Source organism: Sinocyclocheilus anshuiensis, unplaced genomic scaffold, assembly GCF_001515605.1.
Source record: "Sinocyclocheilus anshuiensis isolate Anshui unplaced genomic scaffold, SAMN03320099.WGS_v1.1 scaffold1230, whole genome shotgun sequence".
In the NCBI taxonomy this organism is placed as follows: domain Eukaryota; kingdom Metazoa; phylum Chordata; class Actinopteri; order Cypriniformes; family Cyprinidae; genus Sinocyclocheilus; species Sinocyclocheilus anshuiensis.
Window position 1 is genome coordinate 1,107,125 of NW_015558637.1, and position 16,623 is coordinate 1,123,747.

The 16,623-nt window shown below is 36.7% G+C and overlaps 1 protein-coding gene and 1 long non-coding RNA gene across 4 annotated transcripts in view; one reads left to right on the forward strand and one right to left on the reverse strand.

The window, feature by feature from the left end:
- The window catches only part of LOC107680843 (protein kinase C and casein kinase substrate in neurons protein 3-like), a 22,236-nt gene extending 9,798 nt beyond the window's left edge, over positions 1-12,438 (reverse strand). Inside the window, exons 1-8 of the mRNA XM_016476894.1 lie at positions 12,131-12,438; positions 8,751-8,818; positions 5,698-5,854; positions 3,946-4,181; positions 3,583-3,738; positions 2,591-2,766; positions 2,369-2,489; positions 1,612-1,685 (exon numbers count right to left, since the gene is read on the reverse strand). Coding sequence (XP_016332380.1) covers positions 1,612-1,685; positions 2,369-2,489; positions 2,591-2,766; positions 3,583-3,738; positions 3,946-4,181; positions 5,698-5,854; positions 8,751-8,810 — 980 coding nt within the window. The 5' untranslated portion in view covers positions 8,811-8,818; positions 12,131-12,438. The remainder of the gene's footprint in view (positions 1-1,611; positions 1,686-2,368; positions 2,490-2,590; positions 2,767-3,582; positions 3,739-3,945; positions 4,182-5,697; positions 5,855-8,750; positions 8,819-12,130) is intronic.
- Positions 12,439-13,986: 1,548 nt separating this feature from the next.
- Positions 13,987-16,412, forward strand: LOC107680848 (uncharacterized). 3 transcript variants are annotated; one of them, XR_001633193.1, is made up of 3 exons: positions 13,987-14,072; positions 15,938-16,022; positions 16,225-16,412. It is a non-coding gene; the product is annotated as an uncharacterized LOC107680848 (long non-coding RNA). The 3 variants fall into 3 exon arrangements; XR_001633192.1 differs by having other exon boundaries at positions 13,987-14,068; XR_001633194.1 differs by having other exon boundaries at positions 13,994-14,072; positions 15,986-16,022.
- Positions 16,413-16,623: the final 211 nt, after the last annotated feature.

Consider the following 16,623-nt stretch of genomic DNA (forward strand, 5'->3'; position numbering starts at 1 on the left):
TACCCGAGTCCGCTTAAAAAGGGTGGTCTGGGGTACGGTTCAAGTGAACTCCGGTACGGTTCGCTGCTGATGTGAACGCAATCGTACCAAATCACGGAAGTGAACCGCTATTAATGACGTATTATTTGATAAAAATGTGTGTTTGTGTGTTTCACTCACTTTCTTGACGAGCGTGACTGACGCGCTGCAAGCAGAGAGCTGTATGTATATCTCATTTCTGTTCACCTTCAGAGTACTTTAGAGCATTTGCAGTACATTCGTAAGGCAGACGTAAGTGCCGTTAAGTACTGAAGCTTTGGAAACAAAACCAACGGTTCAAAAACATAAATATAAAATTGAAGAGAGCCTTGCTACGCTTTTTGCCGTCTTCTCCTGCGCCATCGTTACTAAGCAACGGGGTAAACAGCTGCTGGCTTGATGACGCAAACGAACCGCGTTTCGGACCCAAATAATATAATGTGAACACAGTCCAGCGGGGGCAGGGGGAGGGGGGACCAATCGAACTCGGGTTCGGACCAAGCAATGGAACCAAGTGTGAAAGCACCCTTTGTATCTCATAATTTCATCTTGTTTGCCATAATTATATTTTTTATGTCATAATTCTGATTAATCAAAGCATGTTTTTTTTTCTTACGTGGCAAAAATAGGCTTCTATTGTAATACATCATAGAAACGTGTCTATTTGTTTATTTCTTAAATATAACATTTTTAGGAACCATATAACTTACAAAACTTATACTGTGAAACACCAAAAGAAGGATAGTAAAGGAAGTTTTTGAGGATTTTAGTCCATTTTTTTCCACACCTGCCTAAAAAGGATACTAAATACTATAACATTTCAGACTATTACTGTCCTTGGATAGATTTATACAGGATGTATCCATAAATACTAAAATTTGTTGTTAGCCAGTGCTCTTACAATACATAGAAAAGATTAAATCTGATTTATTCCCTTTTTAAAATCTTCTTGAAAAGTTATGAATATGTGCCACCTATCATTCTCAAATCATGCAGAAGCACGAAGAACGTAGAGCATTAGTAAGAATTTGCTCCAAGGATGTTGAAGTTACTAGCATGATTGCATTTAAATATTGATTCAGATTATTGTACTGTATTGTTGATAGCAACTAAAGGGTTCACAGTACCATAGTGAATGTGTTGTAGAAACATTTGAAACTAATGTAATGTTTTCACTTGCAATGTCTTTTAAATGAAAGTTTTTTCTTTTAAGTTGACTGTGATCAGCATTTGCCTCAATTCTGATTCACAATCTCCACAGTCTTACTCACAAATACTGCATAAATGATTGACTTTTGTAAAGAAAAACAGCCAAAAGGTTTTGCAATGCCACAGTTAATTCCAGTACTGGATATAATATCCAATCAATGTTTGCTTCTGTAAAAAATCACTGTTCAATCCCCAACTCATACCTTGTCAAGCTTGTCTGAGTAATATTAACCAAGGAGACTAGCTTTGCAACAGGCCAATACACAGCAGCAAACAATAACAAGGCCTGAAGTTCAAAAAGGCCCAGTTTGGTTTGTAGTGAATAACAGTCAGGCAGCCTAGCACTGTGAAGCCCTACAGCAAATATCACTGTATTAAACTGACCTTCTCTCCATCACTACTGCTTTCTGCTCCACCTCCTTCTTTCCCTTTTTATGCTTCTTGTCTGGAGTCCACTCCTGAAATAGAAAGAGAGCGAGAGACGGAGTGAGTGAAGGAGTAAACGTGGGTTTTGGCACAACAGAACGCAGTCTATTTGAAGTCTATGTGCCGCTGTGAGATACATAAATATCACGTGTAACAACAAAGACGTCACTTTAACACCCTCAAGAAAGCATTAACCTCAAAACTATACTTTAAAACAAACCTTAGGCCTAAAGTGTTACAGTTTGTTTTTGCTACGAAGTGATATCAATGTGGCTAGCTGCACATTTCTCATCACAGATAATCAATCTTATTTTTACTATGAGACCGGATGCGATCATTTGTAACTTGAATGTGCGAGGCTTCCTATGCACAGTCGCTTCTAGCTGTACAAAAACAGTCACTTATGCTGCTTGATCATACAGTAATTTCAATTATCATAATAAATTTATGCTTCTAGTTATTTACCTATAGCGAATAATAAATCAGAAGTCACAGAAAAGACTTTACTTCTGTATTTCATAATAAAGTGGAAGGGTACAGGTAACAGACGTCGGGCTCTTTTAACAAACCAGCCAAAACACCCTAACAACTGCATAGCAATACAATGGCAAACACCCACAACACCCTAACATTTTCTTTAGAAAATGTGAAAAGTAAGTTTTAGCTAATGTTTGTCAATGTAAATGTATTTGCAATATAAACCTCATGTATTCACCTGAAATTGAGGCCAGTCGGTGGGCATTCCTGGCCCGTATGTATTCTTCCACCAGCGCAAATCTTCCTGCTCGCTGATGGACATCAGAGTGTTATGGAGCTCATTGTACACGGCTTTTACGCTAACAGAGCGAGAGAGAGAGAGAGAGAACTTGTATGATTTACTCATTGTGACTGAGACAAACTGAGATTTGACCAGTACAGTATAACCGTTCTCACACACCTCTCATTGTTGGTGACATCCAAGTGTCTGTGGATGGACAGGAAAGCCTGTTTGAGGAAGCTTATCCTCTTTCTCTCCTCCTCCTGCGATTGGTCAAAAATCGACTCCATTTCCTCCATGTAGCGTGGAGCATAACGCGTCACTTCCTCAAGAATCTTCTCATAGCGGGCTCGCACCTGTAAACAGGAATTTGCAGCCAGTTAGTCAGATGTGTTATGTGTATGTGCCACTTCAGATTGAACTGGATTTCAAATGCAACGTCAAAAACATTTAAAATTGTCCGAGCAGTTATTTTTCAAATAATAAAAACAATGGTTACCTTTTTATACATAAAAAATATATATACTTATATAATAAATTAGTACAAATGCTGTTGTTTTGAATGTATTATTCATTACAAATTCCTGAAAAAAAATTAAGCAACACTGTTTTAAATATTGAAAATAAGAAGAAATTTTTCTTGAGCACCAAATCAGCATTGAATAAATTACATTTTAAAATATATTAAAATCGGAAACATTTATTTTAAGTTGTAATAATATTTCACAATATAAATGTGTCTGCTGTATTTTTACTCAAATAAATAAAAAAATATGTTGATCCTTATAACAGGTCAGATTTCAAACCGGGTCTTGAATGACAATAAAAAATGTCCCACGACAAATAAGACTAGATTTACACCTACAGTATTAGGGATTACTAAATAGTTAAAACACAAGTACAGTCATCTGTTTTTTCTCCCTTGCACCTGAGTTGATTCTCCACATCCTCTCTTTTTTCTTTTCTGTTGCTTGCTGTACATTCGATTCTTGATCATTAATCTGTGCAGTATATTGCATGATTTCAATGCATTGTTATGAAGCTTGTAAATGTAAACAAAGTTTTTTTTCTGCTTCCTTTTCCTGACTCGGATGATAAAAGACTATTTGAAACTGTTATTTTCTTTTTCTCTTTCTGTTTCTTTCTGACAGTCCCCCCCACACAGCACTCACTTTCTCGGTTTCCTGGTGAGCCAGTTCAGTCTCTTCCTGGATCTTCCTCTGTTTCTCGATGGCAATGTCAGGGTTGCCTTGGGCATGGGCCTCCCGCTCACGAGCCATGTGTTCCTTACGGCAAGCTTTGTGAAACGCTGACTTAGCCTTCTCTAGCTGCCACAAAAAACACACAAATTCAGGTCAGATTCATGCGGCCAGGGGTTAGTATTGCACTCATTCATTTTAAAAAATTAATTATTCAACAATTACCATTTGTAAGCATTTATATAGAGACAATTTTATTTATTTTTTGTCCCTACAATACTGTGTACAAATAAAATGACTTTAATTTTAACCCCAGAACTGCAATGCTTGCATTACCTTCTTCAGTCTCTTGGCCCAGGGCTTCTGAGCACGTGAGAAACCAGTTTCAAAATCCTGGGACTCCTTGAAACCTCCAAATATCTTCTTACGAAAAGTCTCCTTCTGCCATGTCCGCATGCGATCTCCATCCTCTGACACCAGAGCACGACAGATGGAGGAGTGCAGCGAGGAGAGGCGGTCAGCAGAAGAGAGGAAGCACTGCCAGGCTCGTAACAGAGAGCCGTAGAGAGGACCTGGACAAAGATGAAGACAAACATATTCATGAAAGAAATGAGAGGGCTATTTAAGGTCACAAAAAGAAACTTGTTCATCAGACACTAAACTAAAAATGTGGACATCTCATATAAAACACAGGTCACAGCTCCTTAACTATATGACACATGATTTAGTCTCTTATATTATGTTCCAAATAGCATACTACTCATACTAATCTTTTTACAGTGTGTAGTATGTATACACACAACAGTATGAATTAAAGACCCACATTTGCTAAAATGTGGCAAATATTGTAACCCACGATGCATTGCAAATTTGATTATTCATTTCCAATGGTGTATAAAATATCACTTTCTCCTTCATATTATTTACTTATTATATGACCATTCTGTCAAAACTGAAGTCATTCTTAGACAAAATTTGATCAAATAAAATTCTAAATATGTGACCCTGGACCACAAAACCAGTCATAAGGGTCAATTTTTCGAAATTGAGATTTATACATCGCATGAAAGCTGAATCAATAAGCTTTCCATTGATGTATGGTTTGTTAGGATAGGACAGTATTTGACCGAGATACAACTATTTGAAAATCTGGAATCTGAGGGTGCAAAAAAATCTAAATATTGAGAAAATCGTCTTTAAATTTGTCCAAATGAAGTTCTTAGCAATGCATATTATTAATAAAAAATTAAGTTTTAATATATTTACAGTAGGAAATTTACAAAATATCTTCATGGAACATGATTTTTACTTAATATCCTAATGATTTTTGGCATAAAAAAAAAATCAATAATTTTGACGCATACAATGTATTTTTGGCTATTGCTACAAATATATCCCAGCGACTTAAGACTGGTTTTGTGCTCCAGGGTCACATATGTATATTTTTATTCCTCAGACGAACAACATAGTAAAGTCACATGACAACATTATAGCATATGCTTAGGATAGTTCATTAATTAAATGTAAACACAACCTCAATAAAACATGTATTGTTATTTACTGCATACTATTTTTAAATATAGGATGCAGTATACAGTATGCAATATGCTTAAAAATTTGACTGAAAATGCAAAACAATCATATTAACTCTGAACTTGATTAATTCAAATAGAGGTCATGTCACAATCATTTAGCTAACTATTAGCATTGTTGTAATGTTGTAAAGTAAACATAAAATATTTATTATTTACTATTATGCATACTGTTTTTTAAATAACATGCAATATACAGTATACAGTAAGAAATACACTAGTATTATGTTCTAAACATTTAACATTTGATTGATTGTTCCTCAACTGATTGAATTAAATAACAATAAGGTCATGTTAAAATCATTTAGCATTTACTTAGAACTGTTGTAATGTTATAAAAAGACAACATAAATAAACGTGGCAAATAATTTACAATTATTTACTATTTTGAATGCTACATTTTATATAACATGCAATATACAATACATACTGCACAGTATGCAGGAAGCAATACATTTTTTGTTCAGAGCATCTTGATCAAAACTTCAGTACTCACTAGCATCCACTAGAGGTTTCCACTTGGTACTCCACTCACTAAGTTGCTGCGCGTACTGTCTCTCGACCCTGGCCCTCTCCTGGAAACACGCCACTATATCATTACACGCCTGGAAGGCATCTTCGGTCCTCTTCACTGTCCGGTGGTAGTTCCCTGTCTGAGACACAGACAGACAAAACATGGATATAACTGTAAGGTTAATTGTAAAATATTGAGGGAAAAGAAAATGAAAGACTTGGCGCTAAAGGTTAGGCTGTTTAAGAGGTCAAGAGTGAGGTATTTACTGTCAGACACAGGGAAGATGTCCCTCTCTCCTCTAAGGGACTGGCCTCATTTCTTTTCCAGAAGGGTCACTGGGTTTGTTTGCTATGGATTGGACAAGCTATCAGTATAGCGTAAGGTTTGTTTCTAACATAAACGCCCGAAGACAACATGTGGTGTGGAAAACCAGAGCACAATTCAAACATTATTATTATTATAACAAAAAAACATCTGTGACTAGACGAGTACCAGCGAGTCGAGAGAATTCAGGTGGGGCATCACATGGACAGCGCAGTGAAAGGGGTTGATTAACTGCAATAACACGATAAATGAGAGAGAATGAGGGAGGTGGGCAAACATAATGACATTTCCAGACTGGGCGTCGTGTTTGCTGTTGTGGAGCGTGTTCTTCCATTTTATTAGCGGCTCCCCCACAATTTTATTAATTCATCTCTCTCCTCTACATCTTCCTTCTGTGCTATTCTTTGTCGGTTCTTTCTCTTTCTCTCTCTCTTAGCTGTGGTTTGCACCACGTATTTTTCCCCAGTCTGAGAAAAAAGTAAAAACAGCTGAGGAATCTCAACTCCGGCCAAGAGCAGTGCAGAGCAACACCTGCCAACCAATCAGAGAATTACAGAAATCAAACAAATAACACGATCCCTGTCAAACGGAATATAACATTCTCATGGACTCAAAGCTGCACAATATTTAAACAGAACTGTGTTACTGAACAGACAAGTCTATTTAAAAATCAACCCCGTTCAACTCTGGCCGAAGCTTTCTGCATTTCATCACGGCAAATCTACAGTCAGTGCTGTGGTTGACCAATCACAGCATCTAGGATGAACACAAAAACCCTACAGCGCTCAGTTCTGGTCAGCGGCCAGCCAATTACAAGGTAGGACATGCAACAAAACCCTTGCAGGCGATAGCAGTGTGGTTGTTGTAAACTGACTGAACATCATTGGTCGGAGCATTTCACCCCAAACCGTAGCACTGGCCAAGCTCCAGATGGGATGGCAACTCAGCAAAAAGAGCTGAGGCTAAATAGAGAGCTGAGGAGAATCTTAAACAGCTTCATACGGCTCTCAAAGAGCTCTAGATGTCATTGATAATAACAACAAATCACCACAGGAAACTCCATAAATATTCACCAGATAAAACTCACCAACAATGTATATGCTGGATACTATTACATGCATATTCAGTTACTGTAGATGCAAAATTACTTTTTTGCAATGAAAATACATTTTAATGATCATTAGGTTCCAAAAAAAGATTATAAAACCCAAAATTACCTACTTTACTGGGACCAGCCAACTGCCCCCAGGAGAAAGAATATAAATCTATTTGTGACCCTGGACCACAAAACCAGTCATAAGGGTCAATTTTTCGAAATTGAGATTTATACATCATCTGAAAGCTGAATAAATATTTCCATTGATCTATGGTTTGTTAGGATAGGACAATATTTGGTGGAGATACAACTATTTGAAAATCTGGAATCTGAGGGTGCAAAAAAAAAAAAAAAATCCAAATATTGAGAAAATTGCCTTTAAAGTTGTCCAAATGAATTTCGTAGCAATGCACATTACTAATCAAAAATTAGGTTTTGATATAATTACAGTAGGAAATGTACAAAATATCTTCATGGAACATCTTTACTTATATCTTTACTTAATATCCTAATGATTTTTGGCATTAAAAAAAAAATGATAATTTTGACCCATTCAGTGTATTTTTGGCTATTGCTACAAATATACCCCAGTGACTTAAGACTGGTTTTGTGCTCCAGGGTCACATGTAATAAACAGATTAAATAATATTGTAATGAAAATCTGGTTTCTTTTGGGTTTCCAAGAGGCTTAGGGGATAGAAAATAGCATTACTCAGAATAAAGACAACAGTGGTGAAGAGAAAGTCTTCTTCAGTATGATGCAGTAACAAGTGTATGTGTGTGAGTAACTAACATCAATTTCTCTCTCGTCTCTGTAATAAGTATACTGTAAATCACTTTGGATAAAAGCAACTGCTAAATAGCAGCTTGCTATTTACTTTCTTACTAAATATATTGTAAGTTTGAACATGAGCATGACAGTTAATAGTGCCTATATGTAATTATATATACAGCATCATTGCATAATTACCATTATTAGTATCATAAAAACCTGTTAGAAATATGTTAACTACTGCACTAATAAAACTAAACAGAAAACTAAATGTTAACATTTCGACACATGAGCAAATACACCTCATTTTGTATCCATAGGGTGATATGGTTAACACAGAAAGACATCTGAACATGCCAAATGTGAAAATACTACAGAATTGCTACAGTCTAAAAAAATACAACATTTATAAAGGTATTAAAAGGCAAGGTTCTGCATGATTCCCAGCAGCACTGGAGAGTAGAACAGCAAACCAATTAGGGAGCTGAGAGACAAAAGCTGAGCTAATTAAAATGGGTGGAGGCACAATGGATGAAATTTATAGACTGAGATTAAAGGTTAAAGAACCATAAAACATGCTGCAGCAGTCTCAAAGAAGTCAAATAGACTTCACTCGAATATTAATCTTCATTTGGTTAATGTAGGGTGTTCAGAAGCTTTTGTGAAGCGTTCCACTTAATGTCCAAACAAATCCTGTCATCTGTTGTTGCTCCAACTGTTTAGCTGTTAAAACCAAGTCAAGCTATATCATTCACATGCATTTCTTTCTGCTAACACATACATAAAGCAGAAGCGGATGGTATTTTGTAGAGGTGTGCTGTCCTTCCTCCCCCTCTCACTTACCATCCAGAAGCTCTGATTGTTGGCATCCTCAGGGCCTGTCTCTGCCGAGAGCGTTGACATGATGGAGTCTGGAATAGAGATATGACAAGCAACATTTAAAGGTGCACTCATTTTCCTTGTAAAAAAAAACAGTTTTACAGAAAAGTAGTTAATAGTACCTTTGAAAATTTTTTTAAATCATCTATATTAACATGAGATGACCACTGCAGTGTTTTAATCTACATAGGGCGGGTCGCCTCGTGGAAGCTGCCATGAAATCACATGACAAGCAAAATACTAGTCACTTTACCTCAGTAACCCTCTTTTACTGCATACTTTCATTTGTGGAATAAATGTATTCTTGCTGACTAATGTATATTACATTTCTACAGCGGTATCGATAACCAAAAACATTTGTTTTTGCATGATGATGCATCCACGCCACTAGGTGTCAGTATAAGTCAAAAATGCCTGGTGTATCAAACAGTGCAACAAACAAAACAAAGTTACTGATACGTCTTTAGAACAAAATTACTAGTAGTTATTTTTCTTCGTTTAGCTGTGAGAATTAGAGGTCAGTAGTTGGGCTAGTACTCTCCATTCGACATGCCAGAGGGACAAATGGCTGGAATTTATTTCTAGCTTGTCTTAACAGGCAGACAACAGTCAGATATGTGTGACAGAGCTGAATCGCATACTGTGTCTAATAGCATGCTTGGAGGGCGTTGTGTTTTACAAGCTTTCTTCTATTTAAACTACATTTTACGAACTGCGTCGGAAAGTGCGTGGCTCCAACAAACAAGTTTAACGGTCTTGAAGTCTAGTTCTTGAAGAAAGGAGGATACTTATATACAAGGTTGTTTACAGAGCATCAAAGAGCTTTCTGGATAAAAAAACTATGTTACTGACTAGTTAATGTGTGAAAAATGAAATGGCTCAAAGCAGATTCAGTGAGTGTTGAAGTGGGATATAAACAGACAGATAGTGCTTAATACTCTCCACTGCTATCTGCCGTGATCCAGAGCGCTGGGCTTTGACATTTGAGCCATCCCAAAATAAACATGGGGTGAAAGTTCACCAACACCAACACATACAGTACTCAAACACGCACAAATACACTAGTTCTCTTCTGAAACCACACATGTTGATGAGCTCTTTGACACATATGCTTGCAAACACAGGCACATGTGGCTGGCTGACATGCCCACACAGGCAGTCTGAGCTGCCCTGAACACACACATGCCAGAAACACACGCTACAGACAGCACAACATGCCTGTGGCCATTTGTTTCTGTAAATGCAATAAACCACATTTTGTCACAAGACATGGAGAGAGAACAAGATGACAGAAGGGAAGTGCATGAACAAGCTGTTATTTGTCTGTCTTTAATACTCTCTCTCTCCCTCTCAGAGGGTTCATGGGCCTCAGTGCATTATCTCACATTTTCTCTTCCTATCGCCTTTCCCTCTGCAGGGGTCATGGGTATAGTAAATCACTCTATATTTGAACTTTAACCTCACTTCCTGTTCCCCCTCTGTTCCTCTCCCTCCAGACAGTCTTGTGCTCTCAGAGAATATGAGCAGGGATGAGCTTAAAGGGACAGTTCACACAAAAATGAAAATTCTCTTTAATTTCTTACACTCTTGTTCTCTTAATTCTATTTGATTTTTTGTTTAAGGCAAAATATGTGGTTTGTTGAACAGGCAATGAAGCTTTCAAGCTTCCAGAATGATGCAAAAGCACCATAAAAGTGGTTCATTTGGTTCTTACAGTATATTTTACGTCTTCTGTAGCTTTGTGTGAGGAACAGACTGACATGTATGTTATTTTAAGTTGTTTTTTGGAATAAATTGTTAATTTAGTTAGGGGGGAAAACATCTGAATGAATCATTCATAAACCAGACTGATTCAGTTCTAAAAGTTGCGATGTAACGGAAGTAATGACAGATCTTTTCTTTCATTTTGTGACATACATCAGAGTGAAACAGATTGAAAAATTAAAAAAAAAAAAAAAACCGTAGCACGGGGATAAGTTGTTTTTTGGAATAAATTGTTAATTTAGTTAGGGGGGAAAACATCTGAATGAATCATTCATAAACCAGACTGATTCAGTTCTAAAAGTTGCGATGTAACGGAAGTAATGACAGATCTTTTCTTTCATTTTGTGACATACATCAGAGTGAAACAGATTGAAAAATTAAAAAAAAAAAAAAAACGTAGCACGGGGAATTTTTTTATCCATCGGTTGTTGATTAGATGGAGGCGGATGTAAATGCAGGTTTTTGGTGAACTGTAAGGAAGAGGCGGGGTTTATACAGACTCAATGATTGGAGACATTTTGTCATTCCACCAAAAGATTTAGATATGACATTTTGATTAAAAATTATAAAAATATATAAATAAATAAATAAATAATACATAAAAGTCCATCCATGGATTAATCGTTCAATATGATGCGTTTAGAAAATAGATAGGGTGAATAGTAAAGGAGAAGATTTTCACTGAATAAATATTTAAATTTCAATCTCCTTTTCACTCAAAACATATAAATTCAGAAGACGTATAGAAAAGATATTGCACAAGCCACTTTTTAATACTTTTATGATGCACTTTTACATCAGTTTAGAAGATTAAATGATTTCGTCTGCATTCACAACTGCATGAAAAAAAAATCTACATTCATCAAAATGTTCCCTGTTTTGTTCCAAAGAAGACAGAAAGTTATGCGGGTTTGAAGCAACATGAGGGTGATTATGTGATAACAGTATTTTCATTTTTTCCACTGTTGCCTGTTTGCATTCGGTCTTTTGTCTGAGGTTAACCTAAAAATCTCCAGGAGGGTTTAATCTTCATAACCCATCTCTGTTTAGTCTTCATAACCCAGAATAAAATCGCAATTTTATGTACAATTAAATAGAAGCATGAACACATCTGCTTGACTGAATTAAATGATCACTACTTGGAGACTGAACTGTAGAGGTACTCTAAAACATCTAAGAAAAACACCATCTAGAATTGCACGTTATAAAGAACTGCATTTTGGAAAGGACAAAATAGTACATTCAAGATGGAGATCAAAAACTATGTTGCTGTGAATCTTCCTCTTCTCTCCTCTTATTTTCTCTTTTCTCCCCCTTTTCAAAGCCACTCAAACCCCCATCCCATACCCCTCACCCACCCTGGCTCTCTTTTTCTCTCCTCCCCCTGTCCCCGTTTTGAGTGTCACACATAACTCAACACACACCCACACACTGAAGAAATATATAGCAACTTATGAATGCATCAGACAGAAATAGTATATGAGAAGAACTGCAGAACTCATCAATGCAATGTGATCTAACCTGACACAAACATATGAAAAAATAAAGTAGGATAGAGAAAAAGGACACAACAGACTCACCTCTAACTTTTTCAGGGAAAGTTTCCTTTTAGTTCACACTTTTTCTTTTCTGAAGTAACAGACCACCCCTTTTCTGCTGTCTTTTCCACTTCTAAGACCACCATATGGTTATGGTGTGTTCTGGACACACTCTTTCTTCTCCTCTCTGTCTTTGACCCCACTGTCAGTGTTTAATGAGGTGGCTTCCTGTCACTTTCTTTCTCTCCTCTCCTCTCCGCTCCTCTCCTCCCTCTCTCCAGATCCCCCTCTTTCCGAAGCAGCTGCGGGCGACCAGACTTTTCGCTCTGTGGATCATACTACATGACAACACTCCTCCCTCTCCCTCTCCCTCTCCCTCTCTCTTTCTCTTTCTCCCTCTCCCTCTCATTTATACACAGAGTTGCTCCTCACAGTAAAGTGGTAATGAAGTGGGTTCAGTCCAGACAATTAGTTTGGATGTGTTTCATTCAAGAATAACCCTACAAAGAGAGACACATACCTGTTTCACACTTTTTTACTTACCCCCTAATTAAAGATTTCATAGTAACAAAAGTAAGGTTAAATAAGGTCTCGTTTTGTTAACATTAGATAATGCATTACTGTAACATGAACTAACAATTAGCAATACATTTTTACAGCATTTATTAAGCTGTTACTTAAAAATGTTCATGTTCATGTTAATTCAGTAACTAATGTTAACAGATACAACTTTCGATTTTAAGAATGTATTTGTAAATGCTGAGATTAACATTACCTAAGATTAATAAATGCTGCAGAACTATTGTTCTTTCATTATTTGTGTTAGCAAATGTTAACAGATGAAACCTTATTGTAAAGTGTTGCATATTTCATATTCTGTGAATTATTGTCTTTTGCATAACCACTACATTTATTACTATCACAACTTCAAAACCTCACCTCAAAAATGCTTAATCTCACAATTCCCATGGTCTCAAGAGGTCCACACAACAGCTGCCTGCACTGGCACGTCCAGTGGTTCTTATAGGGAGGAAAAGGGAGGGGAGGTGAGAGAAGACCCTCAGATTGTGTTGAACAAAGCTCTGTGACTCAGTATTACAAATATGGCAGCTGTTGTACACACTGACAAGAGCCCATCCCAAATATCTCTGCATGCATGGTTCAGTTATATTTTTATAATCTCAGGAATAGTAATAGCATTTTGAGAATTAATAATGAACCATCTCTGTTCTCTCTCTGTGCTATTTTTAAAGACAATGTGGTCATAATCGGGGTCAAATATCTTTACCCTCACCATCTTTACCCTCACCACTTTCCACAGAATCACATAATAACCTCTTTCCAATATTTTACATATTTACTGTATTACATTTAGCTGCTAGAAAACAATACAAAACATAAAAATATCTCAAAAATAAATTATGTGAAAAACATACAGTATTCTTACATTTCAAATAAATAGACTAAAATACATATAAGTTCGAATAAAGTTTAGAAATATCGTAAAAGCCTGTATAGTATCTATTGATCCAGGGATTTGATTCTGGCTTTTAAAGGTCCAAAACCTGTCCGTATATACAAATGGCTATAAAAGTATACAGCTCTTGATGAACCAAGCAAAACTGTTTAAATCTCAAACTACTAATATAAAGTAGCCTACTAGGCCTACTAGGCTACTCCAAATTTACAATTTCATTTGGAAATGTACAATTTAGAAAAAAAAGCAGCGGATTAAAATAATAACAAATCCAAAATATCTAGCAAGAAAAAAATCTTCTCCTTTTAGTTTTTTGGCGAGTTACGAAAAATATCACTTTTAAATGTTATGTTTATTATAACTGTACCACAGCTCTGTCTGCTTGAATTTTGTAAAGGCGCTATTAACGGACGCCTAAAGGTAGGTCCTACTCAGGATATAAACCGCCACACTGTGGGCGGAAGAGCCCTCAGTCTGTCGTGGAAGAAACTGATGCTCTGTGTGTGGGTAAGTGTATGGCTTTTGGTTTCATTGTTAAGCATGTAACGTATTTATTGTTTTACCAGGGATTTATGTCGTAATAATCATCATCGTAAGACTACTATAGATTAATGCATCTTTTAATTAAGCTGTTTAGTCAACCACGTGGCGCGCAGATGATTCACCTCATGTGAGCATGTGGTGTGCTTTGGTCATTTTTATGAATGAGATTATTGCCTTTCAAATAGTTTTTAGGGTGCGTTTGCGGTGAGTAGTTCAAAACTTTTGTTCATGTTAGCCTAGGACTGGACGATATGGCCAAATTTATGTCAATATTTTTCTTAATTTCGGTCGATACGATACAATTCCGATATCGATATGAACACTAGTTATCTGAAATAGAAATATTGTAACATTATAAATGCCTTTTATGATCACTTTTGATCAGTTTTAAGCATCCTTGCTAAATAAGTGTTCATTTCTATCATTTCTTTCCCAAAAAAATAATAAATTTATACTGACTCCAAGTTTTTGAATGGAATAGTGCATGTTACAAAAGCTTTTTATTTCAGGTAAATGCTGATCTTTATATTCTTAAAAGAATACTGAAAAAAAAAAAGTACTCTACTGTTTTAAATATTTATTATCAGTATATTAGAATGATTTCTGAAGGATCATGTGACACTGAAGACTGGAGTAATGATGCTGAAAATTTAGCTATGTATGATCACAGGAATAAATTACATTTTAAAGTATTCAAATAGAAAGCAATTTTTAGTAAAAATATTTCAAAATTGTACTGTTTTTGCTGTACTTTATATCAAATAAATGCAGCCTTGGTGAGAATTCTTCTTGAAAGAGACATCATTCAAAAACATAAAAACTTGCAGACCCCAGAAATGAAAAGTGCTCCGAGTCGCTGCAGAAAACAAAAATTGAACTACTACAAACTGGAAATGTTGCTGGAGACGGGCTTGTTATTGAAAATGCAAATGGATTTTCTGCCAGCAGGAGGCGCGTTTAGAGTGATAAAACCAAGCGGTAACCTCCCGCTCTCTCTAGTGAAGCCAACACGGAAGTGACAAACTGTAATTCTTCAACTGGCCGCTAGAGGCTGGCTGCAAAGGGAGTCAATCCCATAGACTCCCCATGTTAAAATGCCCAACTTTACAGCAGAAAAAAACGTTTAAAGCCTGGTTCAACAAATTATTTTGGTCTATATAGCTAATTTTGCCCTTCATGACAACTGTAAGGGGGGTGAATTTTTTTTTATAACTCATCCGTTTAAATTATATTAAGCCTTAAAGTTCTGCATAATTAAGGGCGTGGCCACTTGAATGACAGGTGGATTGCCGCTGCTGTCACCACCGTCGTGCTAGGTGGGCGTGGTTTCAGCAACCTGCTCCCGCCTCTTTGCCCATTTTCGATTATCCGGGAGTGACGCGCTGCAAAGATGGCGACGGCCCGCTCCGCCCACTTTGGGATTCAAAAAGGCTCTTCGGAACTCTACGGGTGACGTCACGGACACTATGTCCATGTTTTTATACAGTCTATGGATAAAACTAGCGGTTTCCCCAGTAGGCCTAGTGGCCGCAATCAAATCAGCTCCGCTCATGAACGCTACTTATCAGATAAAAGTGAAAATGCCATCGAAACTTTTTTGAAGATGGTCGGTTCCCTTCAGAGATACATTCATATAAAACGCCCGTGCCACGTTTTGATTTTGAAACGTGCAGCGCTCATGTTTATTCAACGAAGTAAACCGCCACAAATAAATCAGTGTATGGGAAACACTGGTAATGTATATTGAAATATCGGATATGTTTAAAAATCATATCACCATTATTGAATAAAATTATATCGCGATACGTTGATATTGAATTATTGTCCAGCCCTATGTTAGCCTTACCTGTGGACATCTGCTTTTTTTTCCTATGCAGAAGACCGAGTACCAGGATGCTTCACTGCTGCTTTGAGGTGAGATGCAGCTGAATCGCTTTAAAATAAACTATGGTTTGTAAAATGCTTCTGTGATGTTTTAGCACTGGGCTCTGAACTCCTGTGTAGACACCGTGCAGTTCTGCTCCTGACATGGCAGAATCTGAGAAGTGTTGTTGAAAATAAGTTTTAAAAGGAATAAAATGCGACACTAGTAATAACACTTATTCTTTCCTTACAGAGTGGAATGTGGTGACCTGTGACCGTGGCCTGAGGATAAGCTTCTGCGTTTCTACGAATACTGTTTAATGTGTAAAATTCCCCCCTGGTGATGTTTGTGTAAATCTATGGCTCTCTTTTATGTACTTTGTGTAAGTTTGCTTTTTATTTATTTTTTTATTACTATTAAATGAGACTTTGAACCCATCGAACTTCGAGCTGTTTTCAGATTATGATTTGGAAAATGCTGTTAAACTAGTGTTCCTACGAAAATTGCCAAAGCTGATTATAGTTTGCTACAATGCTTAATCTAATCTGTGTAACTAGCAGAAATTGGTGTAAAACGATCTAGAAATATGACTGAGGAAAAGTGGTCCCCTCCATATATATATATATATATATACACACACACACACACACA